The sequence below is a fragment of the Erpetoichthys calabaricus genome, chromosome 6 (genome assembly GCF_900747795.2).
Source record: "Erpetoichthys calabaricus chromosome 6, fErpCal1.3, whole genome shotgun sequence".
NCBI lineage: Eukaryota > Metazoa > Chordata > Cladistia > Polypteriformes > Polypteridae > Erpetoichthys > Erpetoichthys calabaricus.
In genome coordinates, this window is record NC_041399.2 from 209,937,210 (window position 1) to 209,952,657 (window position 15,448).

Consider the following 15,448-nt stretch of genomic DNA (forward strand, 5'->3'; position numbering starts at 1 on the left):
AGAGTATGCAGATCACCCCCTATTTACGAGGCAGCATTCAAGAAAATGGGAGAGTCGAAAAGAATCCGAAAATAATGGTGGCACTAGTTGATTCGATGAAATAATAAAGCTATGCATATTAAGAGTCAGATGACGTGATTTATTAGATGAGGTAATGAGAGTAGAAAAGCCTAAAAGCAAATGAATTTTATTACGGAGTACTCACTCCATGGGCCGAGACATCTGTGCATATCTACAGTATGTGTAAATAAAGAATCGTTCCACATTCTCAGCTGGACTCTGTGACTGCTTTCTTTGAAAACAGAAGAACGTTTTTTATGGACAACAATAGAAGGAATTATATTCTGTCTCAGCAGGTCACATGGTTATGGATCATCACATTTTATCTTGACATTTTCACTTTAATCGTGAAATTAAGTACGAGATTGAAGTCGAAATATTGAGATTATGTTTAAAATTTCAAACTTTAATCATAAATCAAGTTACTGTTCTTCTCATTCCTAGATAATTGGGTAGACTAATTAATCAGAAGCAAAATACAAAAATCAATGCATATTAACCAGGAATTAAACACCGAGATAGGGAATTAAAGTGTGAAGGAAGGCCATCAGCATGATGTACTCTTGTACATCACACTGGATACTATTCAACATGAACAATCAGTAATGACGAGAGGAGTGCTTTTCCTCCCAACGGTATAAGCAAAGAATTCATCAAACAGAAACAAACAACTGCTGTATTAAGGTGGTGAAATGTACTGTGCCAGACTGACAAACAACTGGCATGAACCAAAATAGGAATCGTCTCTTACAGGGAGTTCTAATAGTAATGTAGGCAAAAAGTCAGGGAGACCTACTATACCAGAAGCCAACAGAGAACACAACACAGCAATGTCGCATACGATATCAAGAGTGTAACAAAGGAATTGGAAATAACAAATGTTCAAGATGTCATTTTCACCATAAATGATTTAAAACAAAGAAATTCCTTTAGATTAGAAACCAATTATTTTAAAAAGAAAACCACAGTTTGTAAAATTTAAATTAGTGCTAACCAAAGTCTCTTCAGTTTGTAGGCTTATATGCAACTTCCAGCAGTCCAGATTTTCCATTAACCTGGCAGGGCTTATACTCAATCTATCAAAACTTTCTTAAATGTTAAAGTGGGACGACACTGAATATCTTCAAATATACTTCCAATGCATGCAGCAAGTCGCTGGGGATGTTCTACTAGTCCATAGCAGCCAGTGTGCTGTTCTACACTGTGGTCTACTGTGAAATCAACCTGAGGTCAAAAAAACCAAAATGCCTGAACAAACATATTCTGAAAAGCCTCCTGCATCACAGAGAGAACCCTGGAGACACCCTGGAAGCTGTTGTGGCAAACAGAATGGTGGAAAAATTAGATGCCATCATGAAAAATCCTCTCCAGATGGCACTCTCTCTTGGAGCACTTTTAACCACAGGCTCGTTTCTCCACAGTGTGCCAAGAAGCACCTCTGGGGTCTGTTCTGTCTGCTGCTCTCAGGTAATTCAATGCTTCCTCCCGACATCTCAAACTAAATACTGATTTGCTTTAAGTTCATTTTGCAAATATAAATTCATTTTAAAATTTCTGCACAATGTACATTATTCGTTAATTGATTGTATTACTTATCCTATGAGTTTGTATCCTTATGTTTCTGCTGCTGTATGCATCTAAATTTCCTCATGGAATGTATAAAGTTAATCTAAACAGAATTTTCCAGATACCTTTAAAAATCTTAAAATTTACTTAAAAATTTATACTATGGGATCAGAGTTTGCTCCACTGTACCTACCTCCTTTTGGTCCAGCTGAAGTGAAGATTTGATCAGGTCGCGCAGAGCTGTCAACTGCTTCTTTTCTTCATCTTGTGTTTGTTTGATCTAAGCAGAAAAAGAATACATTTCCTAAAATTTCTATTTATTGTTTCCATATGCAAAGAGTTTACACATCAGTTATTACTATTAAAAGATTGATTTTTTTGTTTTCAAGTTCAATGTATTACAATTGAATAAGCAGCATCCAAAGCGAACCTGTACTCAAGTCAAGTCAAACTTTATTTATAAAGAACATTTACAACAGTCAAAACTGAACCAAAGTGTTGGACAAAAAAGGGTAAAAGAGACAATTTAAAAAGTATATTTTTATATATATACTGTGTATGTATATATATATATATATATATATATATATATATATATATATATATACACACTGTATATATAAATATATATACAGTATATATATATATATATATACTAGCAAAATACCCACGCTTCGCAGCGGAGAAGTAGTGTGTTAAAGAGGTTATGAAAAAGTAAAGGAAACATTTTAAAAATAACGTAACATGATTGTCAATGTAATTGTGTTGTCATTGTTATGAGTGTTGCTGTCATATATATATACATATACACACACATATACAGATATATTATATATACATATACACATATATTTTTTATATATATATATATATATATATATATATATATATACACACACATACATACATACATATACACACATAGATGCACTTACAATAACATAGAAATCAATATAAACAACATTAACATCATTATCATATGAGAATATGAAGTAATATATAAGAAGCACATTTCATATAAATATAAATTATTAAACAGTAAAATCTTCTTCAATAATTTGCTACCGTGGCTTTTCGTTGGTCTGTCCAGGATTTTAAATCACATGTAGCTTGCAAACCGTTTCACGTATTGACTTGAAATGTGGTACACATATAATACGTCATAATATCCGCTTTATGGGTGATGAATGTATTACTCTTTTTATGTTTATTTTATTTTAGAATCAACTCCTATCTGCGCACACCAGGGCGGCCGTGGGCAGATGCGTATGGTGTATTCACTCCATGTTATCGTGCATTGCGCTGTCACTGGTATTTTCATAAAAGAATTTGAACAATATATAAGAAGCGTATAAATTATTAAACAGTAAAACATTAACATTTAAGAAGTAAAGTTACATTGAGTACTACTGCAGTGCCTTCGGGTATACCTCATTTTTTCTTTGCCCATTACATGCTTAAATGTATACATTTTTTGTTGTACCTACCCGAGAACACGCGACATATAACCGAGCGTGGGAGAAGCATGGATTTTAAACACGCGTTGAGTTCATCTGCTGGTCTCCCTCGTGGAATAACTGGTAATGTTTGAGTAAAATCTACAGCGAGTAAAACGACATTACCTCCTTTTTTTTTTTTTACGATCTCTGAGATCTTGCTTTTTTCGGTTCAAGGCTTCATAAGCTCTTTTATGTTCCATGGTGTACTTAATAAGTACTAATTATCCCAAACCATCATCTTTGAATGTTGCAAGACTTTCGCCTTGTATGTAGATCGGGGTAATTACATTCATTGCATTCCTAGTCTGAATCACAATCTGATTGTATGGGTGGTTACCTGGCACTGTAGGGTTGCCACCCGTCCTTTAAAATACGGAATCGTGCCGCGTTTGACAATGAAATTGCGCGTCCCGTTTTGAATCAATACTGGACGGGATTTATCCCGTATTTTTTTTATCATTTTTTTTTTAAAGCAGCGTCTCATGCAAATCATCCCACACGCATTTTATGAAGATGCCTCCTTTCCTACTTTTGATTGGGTAATACTTGATGTCATCGTTAGTTTGATTGGTGTTTTTAACTGTCCAGTGAGGAGGGCGTGTCTTTTAAGTACAGTCTGCAAAGTGTTGGCACTGAGATATGGCGTCAGCGCCATAGTTGAAGCCCCTAACATTGCGGTCAGCAAGTCGGCTAACATCCGCCATGTGCCGTCTTTCAGTTGCGAGAAGCAGATCATAGAATGGTTGAAACTGTTGCCCCTAACGTTGCGCCACGGCGTGTGCTTCGTTTATACCTCGTGTCTTCTCATTAAACTTTTATCTCGCGAATATGTTATTGCAATCCGCAGCGGGAGCGTTTCTATTAACTTAATTTAAACTTACGTTTTACACCGTGCTTTGTTTCCCTTATGAACATGCTTGTATGCTTAACTCGCTCCGTTCTCAATTGTTTAATTAATTTTTTGCTCTTCGCTATTTGTGGCTGTTCCTCCATTTCCCCCTACTTCGTTCTTTTATCTCGCGAATATGTTATTGCAATCCTTAACGGGAGCGTTTCAATAAACTGATTGAAAATAGTTTTGCATTTACCTTTTTAGTAAAAGGCGAGCTTTTAAGCCTGAGAAATCACCCCGTAAATGCACACGTTTAATTGGACATGTGTTAATATGTATGGTTACACAGTATTAAAAGACAGTGAACAACGTCAGTTACCTTTCTTCCCGCGTTTGATAAAAGGTGAGCTTTTAAGCCTGAGAAATCACCCCGTAAATGCACACGTTTAATTGCACGTGTTAATATGTATGCTCACACAGTATTAAAAGACAGTCAAAAATTAACGTAATTTACCTTCGTTCCCGCGTGTGACTCGTGCTGTAAATGTCTTCCTTGTTTTTAGTTCACGTGATTACGTAGGAGGCGTGATGATGCGATACGTGACTCCGCCTCCTCCATTACAGTGTATGGACAAAAAATATGTTCCAGTTATGACCATTACGCTTTGAATTTCGAAATGAAACCTGCCTAACTTTTGTAAGTAAGCTGTAAGGAATGAGCCTGCCAAATTTCAGCCTTCCACCTACACGGGAAGTTGGAGAATTAGTGATGAGTCAGTCAGTGAGTGAGTGAGTGAGTCAGTCAGTGAGGACTTTGCCTTTTATTATTATAGATATATATATATATATATACACTGTATATATAAATATATATACAGTATATATGTACACACTAGGCGGTTCTGCCCCCTTCTCGCTTTGTTCACCAACCCCCGGGTTTGGTGAACCGGATATACAATTTAAACAGATTATTTTCATTTCATTCATTTTTTATTTCTTGATATTTCCCAGTAATAAAGCTGTAGTGAATGAGTTATTCCCCTTTCCCAAGGGGCGCGCTTTAAGTCAGCTGCCTCTTGTGCCGTGCTGCATGATCTGCATGTTGCGCTGCTCGTCGATCATTTAAAAGCCTGTACAGCAGCTGTCCTTTTGTCTCACGGACGTTAAAGTGTCCCAGAGAAATTGTTTGTAAGTAGGGCATGACGAGAAAAAGTCACCGTCTCACGGGTCTTGCTTCCTAAGGTTGTAATGTCTAGTCTCACGTGATGTCAAAGTGTCTCTCCAAGATGATTTTATTAGACAGACAGACAGACGGACAGAAAGACAGACAGACAGACAGATAGATATGCTAGCCATGTAAGCCCGTGCTGTAAAAAGCCCGGTGTCCTAAAAACTATTATAATTATCAGAAAATAAACTAAAATGTACAGATGTCAGGTAATTGAAAGGAACTACTCTGGGCATCTCTCTCCTGGGAGGATTTGATTTGCCGACACGCTCACATCACTTGTTCATTAGCGGCGGGAGGAAAAGTAAAAGGGATACCATTTTGCCAATGTTAGCGGCTAAACGACGTCATCTTTCTTCTGAGGTTTTATTTTGCTGACGAGATCACCTCGCTTGTGTTATTCGTGGCTAAGCGAATTGTCTGTTTCCTTGGAGGCAGAGCCCTTACTCCAACTCCACCTCTCACTTCTGGGCCGAACACACACACACAGCTCCACACGTATACATTTAAATATATTCAGATATCCAACTTCTCTTTGCAGAAAGCAGTAAGATTTTTGCCCTGGGACTCCTCCACAGTCCCTTTCTTGTACTCGACAGAATAGTTGTTTCTTTTTTGCACTCATCTTGTCTTTGGGGGGGGGGTCAAAATACCGGTATTATTTCCTGTTCATCTGTGTACATATGGTAGCAGTAGGCGTTTATCGCTCACCCAAAGGCGCCTGCGCGGGATCGTAACTAGGGCTTATTTTCGGAGTAGGCCTTATATTATTATCCTGAAAAATCACGCTAGGGTCTTATTTTCGGGGTAACACAGTACATCCACACCAACTGCTTGTTATGTATCAAGCTTGAATTTAATGTGTATTGTATGTGTAATTATTGTTTTTGTTAATTTTGAGTTATTATTTTTCATGTGTTGATGTTATTATTTTTTGGTTTCATTTGCAATCTTGTGCTTGTGTACTGCCCTTTAAATGTCATTGTGTTCCTTCTGGGACCTCCCCCTTGTTATACACATCTGGTTAGAAGGCTCACTTGTTCACAGTAGAGTTTTTCTTTTTTTTGAGTATTGTTTAATGTTGGATTTACTGGCTTTTTTATTATTCTTCCCTTGTGTTCTTGGATCATTCTTCTGGACTGTATATTGAGATTGGTTTGCCTTTTTAGGCAAATCCATTTTTGCCTCTTTTTTGCTTTTAATCAGTACTTCTCTATACTTTTCTGTTTTTGTAAAATAAATCTTCCATTTACAAAGATTCCTTGTTTGACCCTTTTTTATACAAGCTGAGGGTTTACGGTTATCCCTCCTCTGTTGGGGCTTTGTTATACTTTAGAGACATTTAATTCTATTTTTGAGGATTAATCCTCTTTTAAGACCTGCAAAGTCTGAGGCAGGCCACTGGCACTGGGATGAGGACCTTTCCATGCAGGCAAAGAAAGCCTGGACTGGCCAGTGAAGCCGTATGGAAGTTTCACATCCCTTTTGCATTATGGAAGGCTCCACATCATAACTTTGCTAATGGCATTTCTCCAAAAGAAGTCTATCAGAAGCTGGGATTGACTACTGCCATGCACACTGAGAAGTGCTGTTCTGATAAGAAGCCATACAAGGTCAAGTAAGTTCCTGAGTATTGTGCAGCCTGAGATTATTTTCTATCATAAGTGCAGCTTCACCCATTTTCCTTATTAATAGTGCCTGAAAAATACCAACCAAGATATTTGATAAAATAAAAATCTTCACTCTGACAGTGCTCCAATTTAAAAATAGCTGACACTTTGTTATATATTGAGAGGACAAAGTCTACTGTGCAATTTAAACTGAGTACTGCTGTATTTTTCAGTTAACCAAGTATTTTGGCCATAAAAGGTTTTTTTTCTTTCACTAGCACAGGCAATTAAAATTGTACTACAATCTAGTTCTATATACATTAACGTCATCCCGTGCTCATGTGCCTCCTCACTCGCTTCCTTACTTTCCTCAGCTGTTTGTCGTGCTCACTGCTCCCTTCTTCTTTACTCCACCACTTCAAGCCTGTTATTGTTCGCCTGTTGGTGACTCCTGCCTTTTCATTTAGTTTCTTCACACTCTTAATCCTCCGTGCAGGCCCCCGCATACTCTACTTTTGAAGGTCGGCGCCCCAATGATGTTACTACGAAACTTACAACCACCAAAACTTTGTAATGGCAGCAGGCTTCAGATCAAATTTCTGCACAAGAAACTCATTGAGGCAACGGTCTTCACTGGCACTGGCTCAGGGGAGACTGGATTTATTCCTCGCATCCCTCTCATACCCTCTGACCTCCCATTCCAACTCAAACGCCGGGTCTGCTTCACTATGACAATAAATAAGTCACAGGGCCAGACTCTAAAAAAGGTCGCCATTGATTTGACACAAGATGGCTTCTCACATGGCCAACTGTATGTTAACATGCTCAAGAGTAAGCTCAGCAGACAGCTTGTCATTTTACAGCCCGAGGGTGTCGTTTACAAAGAGATCCTTACATCCTAAAAATGTGCATTTCTCATACACAACATTTACAATCATAAATAAAACTCTTTACAATCGTCAAATTCACTCTCAGTACTAAAATAAGCCTACGACAATTACATTGACAATCATGTGACGTAATTTTTAAAATGTTTCCATTTCTTTTTCATAACTTTTTTAGTACACTACTTCTCTGATGCGAAGCGCCGGTATTTTGCTAGTTAATAATATTTTTAAATGACCAAAAAATACTATTTTACATAACAAAATTGCCAAATTTTGGTCTAGGGACAAATAAAGTTTTAGCTATGTATAATATATATATATATATTCATAAAGAATTAAACAGCCAAATTTTTGATTGATGGTCACCATTTTATCAAGTATTACAGCTAAACTAATGGCTGCAGAGTTCAGCTAACAAATGGTAGGAATTAAAGAAAGCTATTTTAATGAGAAAAAAAGCAAAGCTTTACTTGAGTATTGAACTCAAGTGAAGGAATGCAAAATGGGGAGGCCTGTTATTTTTGTCATCACCCTCCCCCCCCCCTTTCTGTTTTGCTGAGTGTGTGTCTCAACCCCGCCACAGTTTTCTATGGTGTACGTCTGCTTTGGTGCTGCTCTATTCTGGTGTTGAGTGTGTCATTAATCGAGTATGTTTAGAAGTAGCTCTGTTCAAAACAAAAATCAGAATCAGATTTATTGGCCAAGTATGCAGCCATACAAGGAACTCTCCAATTATAAATTACATAATCGCCACACCTCAGATTAAAAAAAAAAAAAAAAAAAAAAAGGTGTGTGTAACACTATTGCAACTCAGCATACTCTTACAGTTAAACATGCCAAAATAATTAATGCATAAAAAACTTAATAATTAAACTTATTAAAATGCTTACATTGTACAGGTCAGCAGCCAGCTTTTCAATGTACTGCTTCAATTTGTCTGCAGTTTTCAAACCATCCTGAAAAAAACTGAATGAAAAATAATATTAACACACAGTTTTGGTTATGCATACAACTTATATAGATAATGCTTTTTATGCTTCATTAATTCATCTTTTTAAATCTGGACAATTGCAAAAATACATTTAAAAAAAAAAAAAAAAAAGAAAAACTGTATATTACAGCAACCACGTTACAGCCTTATAGTCTAAAATTCAATGACGAGATTTGGACCCGGTCATGACATGCACTGTAACCCACAAGAGTTAGATGGAATATTTATAGACAACCATACATTTACTAAATAGGAATATTAACTTTGAACATTATTATAGGAAAATAGAAGCAAGAGATTGAAAGAACTTTGTGTGTTTTAACAAATCTGCTTTTATATATCTACCGATTCTATATATAATCATTAGTATCATCTATACTTGTATTTTAACTAAGAATTGTTTGCAGCACTCTCCATCTATATTCAATAAAGAAGAGTATGCAAAAATAAATTGTATTGTGCAGATAAAAACACACTATATAACAGACAAGTAAATAGATAGATAGATAGATAGATAGATAGATAGATAGATAGATAGATAGATAGATAGATAGATAGATAGATAGATAGATAGATAGATAGATAGATAGATAGACAGACAGACACAAAATAATAGATAGATATGAAAGGCACTATATAACAGATAGACAGCACTTCACATCTCGCCAGACTTTTTATAAACGTTATACAACACAGGGCACAAGGCAGGAACCAATCCCGGGCATGGTGCCAACCCACCGCAGGTAGAAAATCTACCAATTTTTAAATCAACTTTCAGGCATCAACATTCATCTGTTTTGGTTGATGAAGTACAGCAGAAAAGGGAAAAGGAAAATGACTATAAAAATAAAAACTACTATGAAGTCAATGTCCAACAATAGTCTGCTGTGAGAGCTCTCTAAAAAGACCAGCTTGACAGGATGACCATCACTTATACTAGTAAATGAACTTGTTAACAAAAAGCTACTTTTACTTGGTTCCTAAATGTCTGAAGGCACAGTTTTGTGTGACATTTTAACAAAGATGTCAGAATCCCTGTGATTGCTGCTCCAGCAATCCTATTAGGTGGTGACCCCCAAGGGGTCATTTGATGTGGCATGCACAACTTCTAGTCCTTCAAGTTTGGGAGGACCCCGCTTGGTAGGAATTCCAGCTGCCTAGGGCAGGCATCATGTTTCTTTAACTACCATGGCAGGAAATGGGATATTTTAGCGGGAATTTTTTTTTTTTTTTTTTAAAGGAGGACTGCTAACCAAGAAAGAAGAGGAGAGAGAAAGGAGGCTGCAAAGCAAAGGGCTCTGCTATCTAAGCATAGGAAGATGGTGAGGGTGAACCCAGGGACATCCGCTATTTGTAGGGTGGCCACCCAGAAGAAAAGAAACAGCAATGTCATTCCGCAAGAAGATGTATGGGTTTCATTATATGGCCTGATGGTTCTGCGGGTGCTTCCACTGGCGAGTCAGACTCGCTCTTAATTCCTCAGGATAGCGAGGAAGCAGCCACATCCACCTGCTGTAGGTTTTTTTTCACATCATTCAGTGAGAACTGTAAGACAGGATGCATCGTTTTTTCACCCTGACTGTGCTTAATCATTCTCTTTCTTATTTTTTCTTTTTACTATTTTTTGCATGTGTATATTGGACCAGGGATTAAGTGTTTGGCCAGGGGGTGTCTGGGGGGTTCTGGAGCCCTGAAGGACAACACTACCGCCACACCAGGAAGTGCTGCCAGAAGACCACCACAGAGCACCTGGAGCATATCTGGGGCGAGATAAAAGGGGTCGCCTCACACCATTTGGGGAGCCGGAGTCGGGTGGAAGAGGATGGAGCTTGCGAGAGAGGAGTGGAGGCGGCTGAAGGACTCTTATACAGTGGTGTGAAAAACTATTTGCCCCCTTCCTGATTTCTTATTCTTTTGCATGTTTGTCACACAAAATGTTTCTGATCATCAAACACATTTAACCATTAGTCAAATATAACACAAGTAAACACAAAATGCAGTTTTTCAATGATGGTTTTTATTATTTAGGGAGAAAAAAAATCCAAACCTACATGGCCCTGTGTGAAAAAGTAATTGCCCCCTTGTTAAAAAATAACCTAACTGTGGTGTATCACACCTGAGTTCAATTTCCGTAGCCACCCCCAGGCCTGATTACTGCCACACCTGTTTCAATCAAGAAATCACTTAAATAGGAGCTGCCTGACACAGAGAAGTAGACCAAAAGCACCTCAAAAGCTAGACATCATGCCAAGATCCAAAGAAATTCAGGAACAAATGAGAACAGAAGTAATTGAGATCTATCAGTCTGGTAAAGGTTATAAAGCCATTTCTAAAGCTTTGGGACTCCAGCGAACCACAGTGAGAGCCATTATCCACAAATGGCAAAAACATGGAACAGTGGTGAACCTTCCCAGGAGTGGCCGGCCGACCAAAATTACCCCAAGAGCGCAGAGACGACTCATCCGAGAGGTCACAAAAGACCCCAGGACAACGTCTAAAGAACTGCAGGCCTCACTTGCCTCAATTAACATCAGTGTTCACGACTCCACCATAAGAAAGAGACTGAGCAAAAACGGCCTGCATGGCAGATTTCCAAGACGCAAACCACTGTTAAGCAAAAAGAACATTAGGGCTCGTCTCAATTTTACTAAGAAACATCTCAATGATTGCCAAGACTTTTGGGAAAATACCTTGTGGACTGATGAGACAAAAGTTGAACTTTTTGGAAGGCAAATGTCCCGTTACATCTGGCGTAAAAGGAACACAGCATTTCAGAAAAAGAACATCATACCAACAGTAAAATATAGTGGTGGTAGTGTGATGGTCTGGGGTTGTTTTGCTGCTTCAGGACCTGGAAGGCTTGCTGTGATAGATGGAACCATGAATTCTACTGTCTACCAAAAAATCCTGAAGGAGAATGTCCGGCCATCTGTTCATCAACTCAAGCTGAAGCGATCTTGGGTGCTGCAACAGGACAATGACCCAAAACACACCAGCAAATCCACCTCTGAATGGCTGAAGAAAAACAAACTGAAGACTTTGGAGTGGCCTAGTCAAAGTCCTGACCTGAATCCAATTGAGATGCTATGGCATGACCTTAAAAAGGCGGTTCATGCTAGAAAACCCTCAAATAAAGCTGAATTACAACAATTTTGCAAAGATGAGTGGGCCAAAATTCCTCCAGAGCGCTGTAAAAGACTCATTGCAAGTTATCGCAAACGCTTGATTGCAGTTATTGCTGCTAAGGGTGGCCCAACCAGTTATTAGGTTCAGGGGGCAATTACTTTTTCACACAGGGCCATGTAGGTTTGGATTTTTTTTTCTCCCTAAATAATAAAAACCACCATTTACAAACTGCATTTTGTGTTTACTTGTGTTATATTTGACTAATGGTTAAATGTGTTTGATGATCAGAAACATTTTGTGTGACAAACATGCAAAAGAATAAGAAATCAGGAAGGGGGCAAATAGTTTTTCACACCACTGTATATATATATATATATATATATATATATATATATATATATATATATACACACACACACACAGTATACAGTGATCCCTCGCTATATCGCGCTTCGCCTTTCGCGGCTGCACTCCATCGCGGATTTTATATGTAAGCATATTTAAATATATATCGCGGATTTTTTGCTGGTTCGCGGATTTCTGCGGACAATGGGTCTTTTAATTTCTGGTACATGCTTCCTCAGTTGGTTTGCCCAGTTGATTTCATACAAGGGACGCTACTGGCAGATGGCTGAGAAGATAGATTGCTTACTCTTCTCTCTCTCTCTCGCGCTGACTATCTGTGATTCTGACGTATGGGGATTGAGCAGGGGGGCTGTTTGCACACCTAGACGATACGGACGCTCGTCTAAAAATGCTGAAAGATTATCTTCACGTTGCTATCTTTTGTGCAGCTGCTTCCTGAAACGACATGCTGCACGGTGCTTCGCATACTTAAAAGCTCGAAGGGCACGTATTGATTTTTGACTGAAAAACAAACTCTGTGTCTCTCTCTCTCTCTCTCTCTGCTCCTGACAGAGGGGGTGTGAGCTGCCGCCTTCAACAGCTTTGTGCCGCGGTGCTTCGCATACTTAAAAGCCAAACAGCCCTATTGATTTGATTCCTAGAGATTGTTTTCTCTATCTATGTGACATTCTGTGCTCCTGACGCACACTCCTTTGAAGAGGAAGATATGTTTGCATTCTTTTAATTGTGAGACAGAACTGTCATCTCTGTCTTGTTATGGAGCACAGTTTAAACTTTTGAAAAAGAGACAAATGTTTGTTTGCAGTGTTTGAATAACGTTCCTGTCTCTCTACAACCTCCTGTGTTTCTGCGCAAATCTGTGACCCAAGCATGACAATATAAAAATAACCATATAATAATAATAACTCATTACATTTATATAGCGCTTTTCTCAGTACTCAAAGCGCTATCCACAATATAAACATATGGTTTCTACTTCGTGGATTTTCTTATTTCGCGGGTGGCTCTGGAACGCAACCCCCGCGATGGAGGAGGGATTACTGTACACACACACTGTATACATACAGTATCGTACATATATAAGTTACATAATATTTCCAAAAAGAAGGAAGGTGTTCCAGTGGGAAGCTGTCCAGGCCTGGTGACTGACCCTTACTGACTGAGTCCAGCAGGATCAGTGACCCCAGCTACACAATCATCGCGTGTGAGCTAATGAAAAGGCAATGGAGATCGATCTCCTAAATAGCAGCAAATAATGAAGCCTCTTATATTTCATGCCACGTTTAAATTCGATGTTCAAATTCTTGTTCCCAAGTGGCCATGTAAAAATGAATTAAGAAGACTGTTTACATTGTCTCTCACCAAAAGGGTAATATGGCAGTGAGAAACTTAATCAAGGCCAATTAATGTCAAGCAGCACAATTTGTTTACCAACAGATGATCAACAAAAGCCCCAAGAGAGGCACAAGAGAATGTCAGGTACCACGATGCCGGCATTAAACAGAAGCGTCTGCGAAAATCCCCATCCTAAATGAATGAGTCAGCATTGGATATTTAGGGAAGATTTTAAATAATGCTGCAACCACAACCAACAATGGAAACATCTCAATTAAAGTGGAAGGTGACCCTAAAAGTACATGTAATTGCTTTTCTTGATTATCATTCATCCCACGATCTTACAAAACTAAGGAAGCTCAAGTGCCAAACAATTTCTGATTGAACAAACTAAGGTGCTAATTAACCTGCTGATTACCATCTGCAGACTCTGACGTCTGCTTGGGACTGACAAGTGACATAAATGACTCAATCAGTAAAGTCTTTGGTGAGGCACTCAAAAGGCAGTTTTTTCATGAATTTTTGTTGAATGATAATTTTAGAAATAAATATGATTATGGTTTGTACTACAGTTTAAAAAAGGCACTGCTAAAACTTAAGCTCATAATGTAACTTAAGTGTTGATCAATTACAGCCCAGAATTAAACCAGCAAAGCACCTCTAGTTTTGGTGACACCGCAGTCCCAGCTCATAATGATGCACAACAATCACTCGTACTAACTGTAGCAGCAGTGTGTCTTCTGTCCAGTGTCTGGCATGGGATTTGACATGTAGGGTGGCATTCATTGCTTATTTGTTTGTATTACGCTTGTGCTACAACCCAGGCCTGATGCTACGGGCTATATGATCTCTCTAAAACCAGAGTGAAACCTTGGTTTGCATTGCTGACAGCAAGTCAGATTCACACCCGGTGGGTGTAGGACACCACTGTGGCTGCCCTTTGTCACTGATCCTGTTCATAATTTTTATGGATGGAATTTCGAAACACACTTAAGGGTCCCAGGGGGTCCAAGTCTGGTGACCTTAGGGTTACATTTTTGCTTTTTTGTAAATGATGTGGCCCTGCTGGTTTCATCAGGTGGTAATGTTAGGTGCACACCGGGATAGTTTGCAGCCGAGTGTGAAGTAGGTTGGGATGAAGATCTGCACCTCCAAATCTGAGGTCATGGTTCTGTGCTGGAAAATGCTGGTATGTCTTCTTCAGGTTGGGGAGGAGGTGCAACGTCAATCAGAGCAATGTAAGGATCCTGCCCTCTTGCTTGCAATTGAGAGAAGAAGGGAGGGGGAGTTCCATCTGTTGTTATGCTGTGTTGTACCGGTTAGTCATGGTGAAGAGAGAACTGACCCAAAAGGTCAATTTACTGGTCGACCTGTACATTGACCTGTGGCCATGAGGTTTGGGCAGTGAATAAAAGAACTAGATCACGGATACAAGTAGCCTAAGTTCCAGCCTCTGAGATCGAGTGAGGAGTACAGACATTCAGAAGTAGTAGTGGTAGTTTATTTATATAGCGCCATTCACAGACAAAAGGTCAGAGACCGCCGAACAGCAAATACAATAGAAATACAACAGTTAAAACAAACCAACGCAAATAATAACTAAACAAACAGGAACTATTCAGTACTGATTAAAAGCCTGTTTAAAAAGAAATGTTTTCAGTTGCTTTTTAAAAGAATCAACAGACTCCGCTCCATGCAGACCACAAGGCAGGCTATTTCATAGTCTTAGTGCCACAGACTGAAAGGCACAATCCCCATGGGGACAACTAGAAGGCCCTGATGCCCAGATCTAAGAGTCCGACAAGCTGTATAGTGTTGGAGCAGACTGGTTAGGTACTCAGGAGCTTGTCCATGCAATGCTTTGAAAGTAAGTACCAAAACTTAAAAATGAACTCAATAAAACACTGGGAGCCAGTACAGGGTGTACAGAATGGGAGTGATATGATCA

At 38.8% G+C, this 15,448-nt stretch overlaps 1 protein-coding gene across 1 annotated transcript in view; it reads right to left on the bottom strand.

Annotated features, from left to right (window-relative positions):
- LOC114653844 (arf-GAP with SH3 domain, ANK repeat and PH domain-containing protein 1-like) overlaps positions 1–15,448 on the bottom strand; it is a 354,271-nt gene that overhangs the window by 100,119 nt on the left and 238,704 nt on the right. The window contains 2 exon segments of the mRNA XM_028804406.2: positions 1,820–1,906; positions 8,573–8,648. Coding sequence (XP_028660239.2) covers positions 1,820–1,906; positions 8,573–8,648 — 163 coding nt within the window.